The sequence below is a fragment of the Balaenoptera borealis genome (assembly GCF_965194805.1).
Source record: "Balaenoptera borealis genome assembly, chromosome: X".
In the NCBI taxonomy this organism is placed as follows: domain Eukaryota; kingdom Metazoa; phylum Chordata; class Mammalia; order Artiodactyla; family Balaenopteridae; genus Balaenoptera; species Balaenoptera borealis.
The window spans coordinates 32,401,148-32,418,096 of NC_138881.1; the positions used below are offsets into that span (position 1 = coordinate 32,401,148).

The window sequence follows — 16,949 nt, forward strand, 5'->3', positions numbered from 1 at the left end:
GGACAAAGTAGATTAGTGTTTGCCTGGGCAGTGGCGGGGGGAAGGGGGGGTGGCAAGATGAAAGTACTCACTAAGGTGAAAGTTGAATCTGGCCAACAAGAGTTGTGGTCAAATGCTGCTTAAATATTATTTATATGCTGTAGTAATTTTGATGTAGAAATTCATTGAAATGGTTTATCTTTTGTACATCAAATTGCATAAAGAAAATTCTGCATGGCCTATAAAAGCTAGTCTGATTGTCTAAGCATCAGTGATCTTGCTACAAGTAGCAACAGAAAATAAACATTGTTCTTTTGTTCTATTTTTTCATATGTCTCAGATTTTTCTTCTACTGTATGTATCATTTTTCTGGTTTGCTTTTCATTTAAAAGTGAACAGTTTTAATGGAGGTATTTAAGTTAAATTTCAGCTTTTCCTGTGCTTTAGCTTATTATACTAATTTCATGGAAATGTTGACATTATATAATTCCTGTTTTTGAATACTCTTTTCTAGGTGTCCTCAGATCTTCCAATGGTGTGGGGAAACTCAGACATCACCATAGACCCTGATAACGCAATTTCCTATATTCTACACGTATGCCCTTGGAAACGTGGTGTATTCAAAGGTAACAAAATCGTTAATGAAATATTATTAACTACCATACTGGGAAAGATGCGTGATGAGAAGAAATTAAAAAGTAACTTAAATTTCCCCTTTCTAATAAATAACCCAGAGGGAAATTTAGTTTTCCATTTCAGTCATTGCCTTTCTAAATAATCAGAGCTTTGGGGCATACATTTTATGTCTATAGTGCTATACTCTCTTGTCCATTTTTAAAAATTTATTTGTGGGGCAAATTCCTGGAAGTAGAAATATTTAGTTAAGGCATCTACATTTAAAATTGTGGTAAACACTTTCAAATAGTTATATCAATTTATGAGCCAGATAGCGTCCTATGAGAATATCTCTTTATAGGACTACGTATTATAAAAACATGTACATATACTTAATTGAACATGAAAAATAGGTTAAAGCCTTTGGTATATGTGAAGTTTTCTTTGTTTCTCTCTAGTAAAGCATTCATTTATACAAATTGCCTGATGGTCCCTGAAAAGAATTGCTTGCTTGGGAATGGGAGTGAGGGGTATTCCTACAAAGCTTTTGATGAGAGAGGAGGTGAGAGGTGTAGAAGACTAACAGGGAAGAACTGAGGGACTGTAATTCATCAAAGGAATAATTGTTCTATTCGGGAGAGAATTCAGTGTCCCGTGGTGGTTAGATCCTGCTGAGGAAATTATTAAAATGTTGGTAAATGGATACAATTTAAAAATGTAGAAAGCATACAGCCAGTAGCAATCTTGTACTGCCTGGGAGTACTAGCCCCTCATCCTTGCTTGCCTCAACAAAGAATGTTTTAGGAAAAGGTCTGTACCTAGCATAGGAGGTGTAGAGACCTGCTCCAAATAAGAAAGTACATAGAGAGTAGGCTGAATGCCAGCGCTGTTAACAAGCAGAAGGGAAATTTCGGAATGGCAACCACAGTGATCCAGTTACTACCACTGTGATAGAATATGCTATGGGCGAAGAGCCAACCCGCGCATCCCCACTCTCTGCTTCTAGTTGGCTTGACCTCAAATGTCACCACAGTCATAGATGTTGGCATCCTGTGAAATCTTCCCGTCACTCTTCAGACATTTGGCTTTACAAAGCCCATTAATAATTCTCCATGTGATAGGCAGATTTTGAACTAGAGTGAGCCTATTCCAGGCAATTCAATAAAGTAGCATATTTTTTGCCATTTTTAATGTAATTCACAGGATAGAAATGTAAATTTCAGTTTTCATTTTAATCATCAAATGACACTCTTTTTTTTTTTTTTTCAAATGACACTCTTAATGTTCCTTAGTTTTAGAATTTTAACTAGTCTTTTGTAAAGGGTAGCAAGTGATTCAGAATTGCCATTATTATTTTTTATGTAAGTAATAAATCTGAGTTTCCTGTTCTATAAAAGGCAGTGAGGTTTGCTATGTGTGAGAAGGAACATAAGAGGAACTTCAAACAGTAGAACATTGTTGAATTAAGAGTGTTTATGACTCCTTTAAGCAAAACGGAGCTGCTGTTCCATGAATCAGACTCTTAAAGTTATAGAAATGGAGCTAAGAAGAATTAAATAATCAGATTGAATATATCTTTCCTTTGTATAGTCATTTTTGTTGATTTTGGCAGCATTTCTGAGACCATAAAACTTCAAAACGTATTTTCACTGATCAGATAAGGACTCTTAGCATGCTGATTTGAAGGACTTCAGAAGAAATTTGGGGAACTTAAAGGCAACTCAGGATACGTCGTTAGGTGAGGATGAATTGGTAAGTATTGCTGGCTACTCAAGAGCTTTTGCAGCTTCATAATTTTGAAAAATATTTGCAAGACATGTTCATGATTGTTCTTCCCAGGGCGGTCCCTTAAATTTGAATCAATGTTGCCATTATGATTTGGACAAGCTGAGCCTGTAAAGAAGGCAAACTCCGTTTTTATTGATATTACTGTTGGAAGGCTGCTACAGTATTTTAAGCAGTGTAAATGTAATTGCTTCTGAACAGTTGTTAATCTGTTGTAATATAAAGAAAACTAGACTAAAATTTTCATACATATATGAGAACGTTCCTATTTGTGCTGGTTAAAGAAGTATGTCAATGTACATGTGTATATCATCCATCTTAAAAAGAAAAAAACTTTGTACACATTTTCAGTTCTGTCCTTAATTATATAAACAATTATTTACAAAAGGCCTATAATTTGGAAAGTCTTGATAAGTATAGTAGTTATAAATAAAGCTGATCTTTAACCACGCTCTGTTAAAATATTTTCACAGATGCTTTTCCTCATATGTTGGCAAATACTCAATTGTTTGAGCTCCACTTAGGTGTAACTTTTGATCTCTAGCCACCACAGCCCCTCCCTTTGCCCCCCACCCCGACTTCCCAACAATTCAGCAACAAATAAAGGGTTAACACATGGCTCAGGACTTGGATCCAGTGTCCTTCCTGACTGGTCAGAGCTGGAATATAGGTTTGTTAATTATTTCAAATATTACCACTGGATGCAAAGATAGATGCCGTATGGCTCCTGCCTCCTAGGAATTCATATCTGGTGGTAGAAATAGATATCCATAAGTCATCTCAGTACAAGGTACACACTGATATACCACGAGTTTAAACATGGCACTGCAGAGCATGATATTGGGAAACGTTAACCCTAACAGTGGGAGTCCAAGAGGGCATCTTAGGGGATAATGGGTTTGATCTGGACCTTAAAGGATGAACTGGGATTTATCAGCCGATATGGTGGGGAGGGCATTCTAGCAGAGGAAACAACCTTATTGAAAACACAGAGAAGTTACTTTCTGTAAATAATGAATAGAGGGGTGTGTCTGGAGTGTGTGTTTGTGGTAGCCAATGCAGAGTGACATACAGTTAGAAAAACAGGCAGACTTTGTTGGACAGAGTTGTGTTTTACTTCTTATTGCAGTTGGAGCCATTGAAGATTTCTGAGCGGCATGAGTCAACTGAGTTTTAGAAAGAAAAGTCTGGAGGTAACATATAAAATGGATAGGAGGTACAAGAGAGGGTGGATAGATCTGAGAGATCATTTAGGGGCCTTTAGCAATATTCTGGTTGATTAGTTCTCAATATTAGTTTGTGCCTCTTCTCCCAAAAGCAGACCCTGAGAAAAGAGTTTAATTGCAAGTAGTTTTTTTGAGAGGTGATCACAGGAAGCACGCTGACCAAATGGGGAAGTAAGATGCTGAAAGGAAAAAGTCAGAAAATGAGCTAGATATCAGATTACTGCTGAGACCTGGGGAACCTCACTGGGAACTTTCTGAGAGAATTGTCAGGCTGAAGGGTAAGGAAATTGGGGTAAACATCCTCTACCTCCTTTCCCTCAATGATTAAAGTTTATTCTTAGGGCAGATTCCCATGGCAGTGAATTCCCACTGGAAAAGAGTCATAGGAAACCACTGGTGTGAATGCGAACTGTCTGCAGAAGGGATTTTCATGGGGCACTGAGTCATATGTGGCATATACTAAAGTAGGTGTCATGGCATATTGATTGGTAGGTAGAAATTTTGAGAAATGGATGGAACTGGAATTAACACAGGAGCCTGCAGTGAACTACAATCATGTTTCAGGCGTGCCTATATGGAGGTTTAAATTTGAATGCCTCTTTGGCCATGGAACAAAAAGTTAAGGTTGACCATTTAAATGAACATTAAGGGCAGACCAAACTAGGCCAGTGATAGTGGGTTAAAAAAAACAGAAGTGAGTTTCAAGAAAAGTAACAATGGAAAATGATGCTGTAGCAGCTTGGGTTTCCAGGGAATCAGACTCTGAGATGGGAGATTAGTTTATAGGACATTTATTAGGGAATGTGTTGTGATCAACACTTTTGAAAGGAAAAGGTAAGAAAACATAGTGACCGGAGGGAAAAGTTGAGTTTCCGGACAGGCGGAGTGAAGGCTTTTAGTCAACTCACTGGGGCCTCTGAAGCTGGGATGGTCCTCTGGACTTGTCCCAAGTTAGGAGAAGGGGACTGGGCCTTTATGCTGCTGTGCTGATCAGTCATTGAAAGTGGAGTACATGTGGAAGGAGGTTTGACCTTGGGTGAGGCTTTTTTTTTTTTTCCACTCAATGCACGATGCCTAAAGAGGGCTTGACCAAATAGTCATTTTCCAGCATTATTTCTAGTAGCAACAGAAATAAGTCCTTCATTCCTGAAAAGGAAAATGGTTGATGTAGCATAATGTCTACGAGAGCTGCATTTGATCAAGATTGAATAAGGAGAGAGAGAGAGAAAGGCGAGTCAAGTGTACTTCTGATAGTAAGCAACGCTAAGGAAGGTGATACCGTTAACTGAGAGAGAGAGGGGGGTTGGGGGAGGGAGGAAGGGAGGGAGCGAGAGAGAGAGAGAGAGAGAGAGAGAGAGAGAGAGAGAGAGAGAGAGAGAGAGAGACGATTAGCAGGATTGATTTACTAGTTAGGGAGGGAAAGCCCAGTTCTATCTTGATTTGAAGATTATCTTTTCTGTGTCAATAAATTTCAGAAAAATGGAAAAATATTGAATCAGTCAACCTAGATATGAAAGCATAGAACCTTAAAGGGAAACAGACACACAAAACCAAGCAAACAAAAACACCGTGTGTAAAGGCAGAAATGTGTTAATGACTAAATGCATTAAAACGTAATGGCCTAATTCTCTCCTTAACAACCAGAAAATGACCTCTCTGGTCATTAGAATGCAAAAAGCTAATATTACTGTCCATTATTACAGGATTAGTATGTAACAAAATATAGAAATGTAGTAATGGCCTGTGGCTTATTTGTAGTAGTGAAATAAGCAACTAAATTTCCATTCGTCTCAGGTAGAAACTTGATTTTTTGTACAAGGCCAATATTGAGTGAAGATGATTAGGCATTAACGGTTAGCATATATACTTTAGTAAGAATAATCCTTAAATTTATTTTGGTTGCAATAACATGATTCACAAATATGATTTAGAGATGGCTATAAACATGCATGTTCACAACATAGAGCAACTCACTCCTAATATAGCACTAAGAAAATGAACTTGTAAGAATTAAGGTTATACAATTTGATATAACCTACATATCATTTTTTTCTAATAGTTTGCTCCATTTGCTCTTCAGTAATCTACATGGAACACATATGTCTCTGGCATAACTGTTCTGAGTTTCTTATGAGGAAATCACAGTAATCAGCTCAGTGCCCTCCAGCTTGTGAATATCAGGGTGATAATATAACTTTAAAAAGCAGATTTTAGTAAAAACAAACAGGTGACTGTCTAAACTTGTGGGGATACCACTAGGGTCCCCTTTCTGTGAAGAGAAATGAAGAGTTATGAAGCTAAATAATTAATTTGGGGTTTGGTAGTCCAAAAATATAATGTGAAATCGGGACCCCAAACCATGCAAGCCTGGGCTCTTTGACAGGTTTGTTTTCTGATTCCCAATTATGACCCTGAAAGGCAAGACTCCAGGATACCACAGAGTAGTTCATATTCCAGAACAGATATCATCTCCAGTGATGGCTCAGTGTAGTGGATTCCTGCTTTCTTAGCTTGTGTGTGTGTTTAACTTAAAATTGTCAGTTGAGAGAGGATTCTCTTCCAACATATTATGGAAATGGCGATCCCTAGATATCTTTAAACAGCTTTTATCTTACTGTTAACCAATGCAGTTGATTTATCTAACCTAAGCATAAGACTTCATAATTATCCCTTATGATCCCCCAGTTGTGAGGAACATACTTTCATCTCCAGGGAAGAAGTCTTTAGAAATCCTTCCAATTGTTAATGACATTTATTTGTGATCAAAAAAAAGAGTGGGGGGGTGGGAAACTTAGGTAGTTGAATATCTTATCTTTGTCTACAGAGTCGTGGAAGTCCACAAGGACTATTTATTGAACTATGAGTCATTTAAATTTATGAAGTGTAATCAGACTGAAATAATTTAATATGTTGATCATGGCATGGTAGCCTAAAATGATCTCTAAACATTAAACAAGAGTATTTTTACACCTAAAACTAATATAATGTTATGTGTCAATTTTATCTCAATTAAGAATAAATATTTAAAATTTTTAAAGGATATTTTCATAAACCATTCACTTACAGTGTCAAGTATTTAATTGTTCAGGATACTACATGGACACAGTTCAATACCGTGCTTTAATTGTTTATTCTACAGTAGAAAATTAAATGCTGAGAATTCACATTTTAAGATGGTTTCCAGTCATGTTAGTAAATTTAGTCTCTACCCTGAACATTCATGATAAAGTAGTCTTAAATTCTCTCTTATGTCCGTGCCCCTTGACAAGCTGATAGCTCTAGAAAGTTGGTAACAATGGTGATTTTGATGTAGCCCACAATTACCTTGTATTTTTTCAGCAGCAGCCGAAAGTGCTTTTTCACTTGCTGAAAAGTGATTGCATTTATTCAGTTCAACACAACTGTAAATTAGAGCTAAGATTTATTTCTGCAAATTTGCAATTCAGAAGTCCTTATGCTAGAATGAGATCTATTATGACATTGGCACAAGAAAGCCTACTCTAAATGATTGCAAACAAGCTTTTAGTCAGCTCTGCTAAATATTTTTAAAAATTTATTTTCGATGAACTTCTGCTTAATGTCAAAACGAAATGTTTAATGTGTGCATAACAAAGTTCTTATGTTAGGCCTATGTTTAAACAAGATAGGAATAGTTTTTATATCTGGCGTCCTGCTACTCTCCACTATCTAGACAGATATGTATTACCAGTTGCCATCTTTGAAATAGAAATTCAGTTCAAAATTTGATTTCTAATGTTGTATGTGATGAGAAGCCTGCTTGTCATGTGTATTTTCAGAATGTGATGCTGAGCAAAAGTAGTGCTATTTAAATTTGCATTTTTTTCATTTAAAGTTTGGGCAGTATATTCATGCTAACCAGCACATCACAATGGCAAAATTGCACATCTTTTCCTTTGCTATCTCTTATCTTACTGCTATTGTGTTGCAAAGGAGCACGTTTGGAGGTCACGTGTGACTTCAGCCTCCAATTATATCATTCTCTGGTTGGGCGACCTTGGTAGTAAACTTAACATCACTGATTATCAGGTTTCTTACATGTTAAATACAGATAATACTTAACCTTTCCTTAACCTTAACCCAGGGTAGTTATGGGCATAAAATGGGAATATATGAAAAGTACTCATCTAGTAGGTGCTCAACTAATGTTTATCACTCTTATTTAATATGCTAACTCCCATTTTTGAAAATTCCCTGATATGATACGGATATATGGGAGGATTTAGGACTTCTTTTGTCTCCACCCTCTCCTAGTTTGTCTCAATGAAAATGCCAGAGAAAGTGCTATCAAAAGCTTGGCTGAAACTGAATTTGGATCTTGCTGGCCTGTTCCCACCAGTGTTGTAGACTGTGCACAGTTATAGGAGCATAGAAACCAATTAGATGCCACTGGTCTTTCAAAACAAATGTTGGCTGCTTTAAATGCCATAAAGCATTTTCATGCTCTTTTAGGTGAAAAATGTGGTTTACAAAAAAAAAACAGGGCCTGGAGGCACTGCAGAGAGAATGAATTGGGTTTGTTTGGATCCTCTCATGGTCTTCTGGGCTTTCCTCTTTGCTTTCACCATCTCTGCTTTCCCAGACAGCCTCTGCTCTGATGTTTCGTAAAAGCTCTAGCCACCTGCATGGTATTACCCTGGGGGGCTTGTGAATGCTAGATTTGTTCTTCCTGCCCCTGACCCCAAAATCAAAATCAGTATTAACTCTAGTCTCAAGGTCTACTCAGATGATTGGCTAGAGATAAATTCATGCACGTTAATAGATCAATGAGCGACGACAAATCCTGCATTTTCTGCCTTTACACAGGATGATCTGTCCTTTGAGTGCCAGACTAGCATTGGCCTGCAGACCAACACCTGGCATATAGCAGCAGGTATCCATCCGGTCAGTGTCAAATGGAAGAAGAAATACATTTCAAAAATAAAATTATTTCTAAAATATTTTTTAAATTGCTTAGTAGTGCAGTAATAGGAGTGCAGTAAAATATGAGAACAAGGAAGATTTACAAACTTGAAGAAAAACATAAATTTGAGAACTGCATATATTCTGTGAAACTGAAGGAAGACACTCTTGCAATTCCAGTGTTTGCCGTGGGGTCATGTATCAGAGACATAGTTCTCCCTGGGAGTGCAAGGTAGGCCGTAGATGCTCTATTGAATATGAATTTAGGTTGCTTTCAGAAGAAGGCTCTAGTGGCTTCCCAATCCACCCATGATATTCTGGTTAAAAGCTTCATATTTGAGTTTTGAACTAGTGATATATATATATATGTATATGTATATATATACACACACACATATATATCATTGTTATTAAGAAAATAAAACTTTCTCCCTCATTTCGCCACCTCTCTCTCTCATCCCCCCTCCTGTGTGTGTGTGTGTGTGTGTGTGTGTGTGTGTGTATCCTGCTTTACTAGTCAAAAGAATTTGTGTATTTTGTAAGGAGTTATTTATAGTAAAATGAAAATATGATTTGGGAAGTCATTGGCTTTTTAAAATTTATTTATTTATTTATCATTTATTTAATTTTTGGCTGCATTGGGTCTTCGTTGCTGCGTGCGGGCTTTCTCTAGTTGTGGCGAGCAGGGGCTGCTCTTTGTTGCGGTGCGCGGGCTTCTCATTGCAGTGGCTTCTCTTGTTGCGGAGCACGGGCTCTAGGCGCGCGGGCTTCAGTAGTTGTGGCTCACGGGCCTAGTTGCTCCACAGCATGTGGGATCTTCTTAGACCAGGGCTGACCCGTGTCAGCCTGCACTGGCAGGTGGATTCTTAACCACTGCACCACCAGGGAAGCCCCCAAGTCATTGGCTTTTCTCATGTAAAACTTTTACTGAAGAATCTCAGAGAGGGGGGTTTATTGTAAATAATTTATTCATACATTTTTGAAAAAAATTTTCAAATTCAAAGCATCTTTCAAAGAGGCTTTCTAATATGTGAGGAATTAAACATAACCTCTTGGAATTAGAAGGGTTAGAAGAACATTCAGAAATTATGAAACTTTAAAACTATTTTTTGTCTTTTAAATATTTTTTCTTCTTTTATTGAAGTATAGTTGATTTACAATGTTGTGTTAATTTCTGTTGTACAGCAAAGTGATTCAGTTATACATATATGTACATTCTTTTTGTAATATTCTTTTCCATTTTGGTTTATCACAGGATATTGATTTTAGTTCCCTGTGCTATACAGTAGGACCTTGTTGTTTATCCATCCTATATATAATAGTTTGCATCTGCTAACCCCAAATATAATAGTTTGCATCTGCTGACCCACCCTGGCAACCACAAGTCTGTTCTCTATGTCTGTGAGTGTGTTTCTGTTTCAGAGATAGGTTCATTTGTGTCATATTTCAGATTCCACATATAAGTGATATGATATGGTATTTGTCTTTCTCTTTCTGACTTCACTTAGTATGATAATCTCTAGCTCCATCCATGTTGCTGCAAATGGCATTATTTCATTCTTTTTAATGGCTGAGTAGTAGTCCATTGTATATATGTACCACATCTTCTTTATCCATTCATCTGTTGGTGGATATTTAGGTTGTTTCCATGTCTTGGTTATCGTGAATAATGCTGCTGTGAACATAGGGGTGCATGTATCTTTTTGAATTATACTTTTGTCCAGATACATGCCCCGGAGTGGGATTGCTGGATCATATGGCAACTCTATTTTTAGTTTTTTGAGGAACATCCATACTGTTCTCCATAGTGGCTGCACCAACTTACATTCCCACCAACAGTGTAGGAGGGTTCCCTTTTCTCCACACCCTCTCCAGCGTTTATTATTTGTAAACTTTTTAATGGTGACCATTCTGACTGGTGTGAGGTGGTACCTCATTGTAGTTTTGATTTGCATTTCTCTAATAATTAGCGATGTTGAGCATTTTTTCATGTGCCTCTGGGACATCTGTATTTAACTATTTTTTCTTAACATGGATCTACTTCAAAAAGTTTTGTGAATACTGATGAACATTTCCCTCTTAACATTCTGCAGTTTTATAAAATGTGACTCCTGTTTTTATTGTGTGGATGGGGTCTAAGGATGCTTTTTAATGCTAAAATCCATTTTTATCTCATGCAGAAATTAATCATAGAAATAAGTTGAAAATAAACAAAAAATGAGGGCTTTACATGGAGGCTTAAGAAGCCACCTTCACAGTGCAGTGAATCCAGACAAATGAGCAAACAATTATATTTGATATCAACGAAACATGCATAGCTTTATGGAACAAGAGGAGATATAGATAGAGATTTAAGATAGATAGATAGATAAAAGTCTTCTGGCTATTTAATGTGATGGCTTCATTAATTATCCTGTATTATCTTGCACATGACATTGCCTTGTGCTGGAAAGATACTCATTGGTGGCTGTGAACTTCTCTTAAACACATCCTGCTTATACAGTACTTCCAATTTGGGGAGACAGTTCTCAACTTCTGTCAATATTCTGCTCAGAAGTGGTGGGTATAATATCTGAAATACACTGTATTTTTTTAACACCTTTATTGCAGTATAATTGATATACAATAAGTTGTACATATTCAAAGTACAATTTGAGAATTTTTAACATATGTGTACACCCATGAATCCATTGACACAATTCAAATAATATATTTTACCCCCTGAAGTTTCCTTGTGTTCATTTTTAATCTTTTTGCCTCTGCTCCCTTCCTGCTCAATGCCACTATTGCCCTGGACAACCATTTATCTGTTTTCTGTCACTTTATATTCATCTTATAGCATTATATATATATATATATATATATATATATATATACACACACACACACACACACACACACACACACATACACACATGTATATATATACACACACATATATATATATACACACACACACTATATATATAACTATATACATATATATACTATATATATACACACATAATATATATACATAAGATGTAATATTTTATATAGTATACTAAATATATAATAAATATTTATAAGTAATATATTTATATAAAATTATATAAATACGAATATTTATAAATATATAATATAATATATATAATAATATATTGTGTATTGTATATATGTATGTTGTGTATTGTGTATATTGTATATATGTGTATATATACACACTATATATATTGTGTATATATATATTATATATTATATAATAACACATTGTACACCCTTTTTTTGGCTGTTTTCTTTTGTGCATTGTAATGTTTTTGAGATCCATCCACACAGTGTATCTATCAATAGTTTATTCCTTTTATTGCTGAGTAATACTCCATGGAATGGATATACCACACTTTGTTCACCTATTTACCTATTGATGGACATTTGGGTTTTGGCATTTTTTGGTAATTACAGGTAAAACTGATATGAGCATTCATGTATACGTCTTTCTATGGGCATATACTTTCATTCCTCTTGGGTAAATCACTTATATGTTGGATGGCTGGGTAACATGGTTGTTGAATTTATAACGTTTAAAGAAACTGCTAGACCGTTTCTCAAAAAGATTGTTCCCTTTTCCATTCCCACCAGCAGTGTATGAAAGTTCCACTTTCTCTACATCATTGACCATACTTAGTAGGGTTAGTCCTTCCAATTTTTTCCATTTTAATTTGTCGTAGTGCTATTATAGTGTGGTTTTAATCTGTATTTCCATAATGAATAATAAATAACGTTGAACATCTTGTGCTTGTTTGTCATCCATACAGCTTCTTAATTTAAATTTTTTTTCAAGTCTTTTGACCATCCCCCCCCATTGAGTTGTCTGTTTTCTTATTGTTGAAATTTTAGAAGTTTTTAAAAATATATTCTGGATATATTCCCTTTATCAGTTATGTGCTTTATAAATTTTTCTCCCATATGTAGTTTTCCTCTTAATTTGATTAACAGTGTCTATTAAATAGCAGAAGTTTTAATTTTTTTCCAGCTTCATTGAGGTATAATTGACAAAAATTGTATATATTTAAGATGCACAATGTGACGATTTGATATATGTATACATTATGAAATGATTATGGAAGTTTTTAATTTTAATGAAATGCAGTTTATCAGTTTTTTCTTCTGTGGATCAGGAAGAAGCATGCAGTTTTAATTGCAATCTAGACTATCATTGCTTGCTCCAGAAATGAAAGCATAGGTTCTTGTTAAAGTTAAAATGTAATCAACCATTCTCTGCAACAGAAATCTGAATCCTGTAGATTTTAATAATCCTTTATAATCCTTTCCTGTCGTCTTTAGTGTCTTGATATACTCATGCCAAAATGTATTATAGAAAGAACAAACAGTATAATTCCATGCACACAAAAAAATGGAGCCTTTAGTACTACCATTGGGTGCTAAACTGCTGTACATTTTATCGTAAAAATTAAGCATTTAGAAAGAGTGGGAGACAAGAGCTCTATTTATGGCAATTGTGGCCCCAGCACTGGGTTTCTTTGTCTCTGTTTTTTATCAGCCACATAATTTTGTTTTTCCACCTTGCCTTTTGGTCCCCTAATGAAGGGGAAATAAAACAAAAGAAAGTGAGTTAGAAATAAGGTTAAAATGAAGAAAGAAAAAGATAAAGAGAGAGAAGGAGGAAGAGGGCTAGTAGAGGATTCCTTAGGCTTGCTACTCAAATTTTAAAGGGTCGTATGATATTAGAGAAACAACAGTTAAGATTAATTTGATCATGTGTAATATAACGTGCATAGAGCAAATACTTACGAAAAAACTTCTTGACGGAATTCATGTGCCTCCAAGAAATTCACAAGTGGATAAAATCCTAGCCATACGGAGATTTTCCATAACAGTTCTCCTCATTAGGGAGAAGGAGTGGTGAAGGTCCAGTGGAAGGAGCAGGAAGGATGTGAAGGGACCAAGTGCAAAGAGGTCAAAGACCTTACCAGGTTTAACTGTTGCCATGGAATCTTGCTTTTGCAGGTTTTGTAAGGGATAAAATAGTTTAGGTGATCACTGAGCAGTATCTGAGACCTATCACTTTAGGTCAAAATAAATAAATATTTTCAAAGTATACGAATGATTTTACTATTTTTCTGATCAAAAGCCCATTTATTCCATGCTATTTACACATGACTTAATGTGCCATTTCCCATATTCTGTGTCAGGTAAATGTACATGCCTTTGTCACTTACTAACTGTGTGACCTGGAGTAAGTTATCAAACATTCTCTACAGCCTGGGTTACTCAGCTTTAAAATAAATCTAATGAGTAATTAACTCATATGTTTATTAAAGTGGTTAAATAGATAATGAATGTGAAGCATTTAGCATCACCTAACACAGAATAAGCATTCAATAAATAATTTTCCATTATTTTCAAAAGAAATTAATATGAAATTACATTGCTCAGTCTATAAACTTGAGTCTGATATTTACATTTTACAAGAGAGTATAAAATTAGAGAAAAATAATTCCTAATTTTTTTAAATGACTTAAATACTAGGGAATATTTGTTTTTTGACTGTTCAGACCCTTAGAGTGTTTAGCAGAGGAAAATAATCCATTTCTCAAAATACAAGCTTGTGCTATTAAAAATATAATAGCTATAATTATGATTCCTATTAGATTTTTTGTAACACTCTATTCAGACAAACTGAAAATCTCCATTAAATCAATGATGTTACATTTTAGAGAGTTGCTTTTGCTCACTACTATTATTTCTGTTACACCTATAGTTTTTCCAAAGCAGTCTAATAATTTTCCTATCACTCTGATAAACTCAAGCACAAATAATCAAGCTTTTATTTATTTTTGTTCCCTTTTGGATTGGTTGGTGTTGGCCTGAACAGAGGAATACAGGGAACAAAGTAATCACATGTACATATAGTGTGGCAAAATATTATCATCTTTTGAAACACATATTCTTCTCATAATTATTATTTACTGCATTTGGTTTGAAGTTTCATTGCTACCAGTCATGCTGCTGAGTCTAAAGTTATTCCTTGTAATAAAAGTTTAAAGGAATTCGACCACTTGTCTCTTCTGCTGTAGCTAATTAATAACCAAAATAAAGATGTAATTTAAAAATGTAATTGTTTAGAATTAAGATGAAAATTACATTGCCAAGAAAAGGGTTTTTCACTGGAAAAAAATGTATATAAGTTAGTGGTATAATTCTAAGATGCATTTTTAAAAGTCTACTTTCAATTAAAACATAAGCTACTATATAGGCCTATAATTTCTTCCATAGTTCTCTTCATCCATTTCTATTTTTGAGATAAATATGTAATTTCTCATTCTGGTATATAATATATGGTCTTATATAGGCCTTTTGAGTTGTTTTACAAGTGATTGTCCAATTTCTGTTTGCTATGGGATAATAAAAATGCAAAAATGTTTAAATGGGTGTGTTGGAGGAAGAAAAATATGCTGAGTATATAAATGAACTGAAATGAGAAAGAATGGAGAAAGTGTACTTTTAATTCTTGAGAATATTTCATAGTATTTGAAATATTGATTAGGTTTCCTTATTATTCAGTGCACACATATTAACATATATAAGGTTATCCAAATAATGGTTTTATTTAACTGAGTTGTTTCCTTAGTTTTCTAATTGTTCATTGCTAGTGTACAGAAATTTACCCTTCATTCATTCATTCATTCATTCCTGAAATGAGTCTCATTTGATTATGGTATGTAATCCTTTTGATATGCTGCTGAATCCAATTTTCTAGTATTTTATTGAAAAATTTTGCATCAGTGTTCACCAGGGATATTGGATTTTAGTTTTCTTACACTGTCTTTGTCTGGCTTTTGTATCATGGCAATGCTGGCCTCCTAGAGTGAGTTAGGAAGTTTTCCGTCCTCTTCAATAATTTGGAAGTGTTTGAGAAAAAACCTTGTAAATTCTTCTTTAAATATTTGGTAGAATCAAACAGTGAAGCCATCTCATGCTGGGCTTTTCTTTGTAGGGAGGGTTTTGATTACTGATTTAATCCTCTTACTAATTTTATGTCTATTGAAGTTTTCTATTATTCATGAGTCAGTTTTAGTAGATTGTGTGTTTTTAGGAAATTGTCCATTTCATCTAAGTTATCCAATTTTTGGCACATAATTGTTTATAATATTCTCTTTACATATATATAATGCTTTTTATTTTGGTAAAAACAATAATAATGTCCTACTTTAATTTGAGTCTCCTCTCCTTTTTTCCTAGTCACTCTAGCTAATGGTCTATCACTTATGTTGATCTTTTTAAAGAACCAACTTTTGGGTTTTTTGGTTTTCTCTGTTGTTTTTCTATTCTCTATATCATTTACCTCCATGCTAATCTTTATTATTTCCTTCCTTCTGCTAGTTTTGCGTTTAATTTGCTCTTCTACGAACTATACTAGTTCGTATAGTGTACATTTAGGTTGTTGATTTGAGGTTGTTCTTTTTTTTTAACGAATTCATTTACTGCTATAAATTGCCCTCTTAGCACTGCTCTTACTGCATTCCTTAATTTTGTATACTGTGTTTTCATTTTCAATTGTCTCAAGATATTTTCTAATTTTCATTGTGATTTCTTCTTTGAAATATTGGTTGTTTAAGAGTATGTTGTTTAATTTCCAAATTTATAAATTTCATTCTTCTGTTATTGATTTATAATTTCTTTCCATTATGATGAGAAAAAAATGCTTTGTACAATTTCAGTATTTTAAAATTTATTAAGATTTGCTTTGTGGCCTCACATGCGATCTATCCTAGGCATTGTTCCTTGGTCATTTGAGAAGAATGTGTATTCTGCTGTTGTTTTGTGGAATGTTCTTTGTAAGTCAGTTAGGTCTAGTCATGTTACAGTATTGTTCACCTCCTTTATTTCCATATTTGTCTTCTGTCTGGTTGTTCTGTCCATTAATGAAAGTGGGGTATTGAGGTCTCCAGCTATTATTGTAGGATTGTCTATTTCTCCTTCCAGTTTTGTCAATTTTTGCTTCATATATTTTGGGCCTCTGTTTTTAGGTGTGTATAATTTTTATATATTCTTGCTGAATTGAATCTTTTTTTTGATTTGATAATTGTTTATATTGTAAAATGATCACCACGATAAGTCTAGTTAACATCCATCACTACACATAATTACATTTTTTTTCTTGTAATGAGAACTTTTAAGATCTATTCTCTTAGGAACTTTCAAATATGCAATACAGTATTATTAACTGTAGTCATCATACTGTACATTACATCCCCCTGACTTATTTTATAACTGGAAGTTTGTACCTTTTGACCCCCTTCACCCATTTCACTTATCCCACCCCGACCCCCTGCCTCTGGCAACCACCAATCTGTTCTCTGTATCTATATATAAGCTCAGTTTTGTTTGTTTGGTTTTTGATTTTTTAGTTAATTGAATCTT

At 34.7% G+C, this 16,949-nt stretch overlaps 1 protein-coding gene across 1 annotated transcript in view; it reads left to right on the plus strand.

Annotated features, from left to right (window-relative positions):
* Positions 1–16,949, plus strand: part of CFAP47 (cilia and flagella associated protein 47) — a 431,032-nt gene that overhangs the window by 260,589 nt on the left and 153,494 nt on the right. The window contains 1 exon segment of the mRNA XM_082377789.1: positions 494–605. Coding sequence (XP_082233915.1) covers positions 494–605 — 112 coding nt within the window.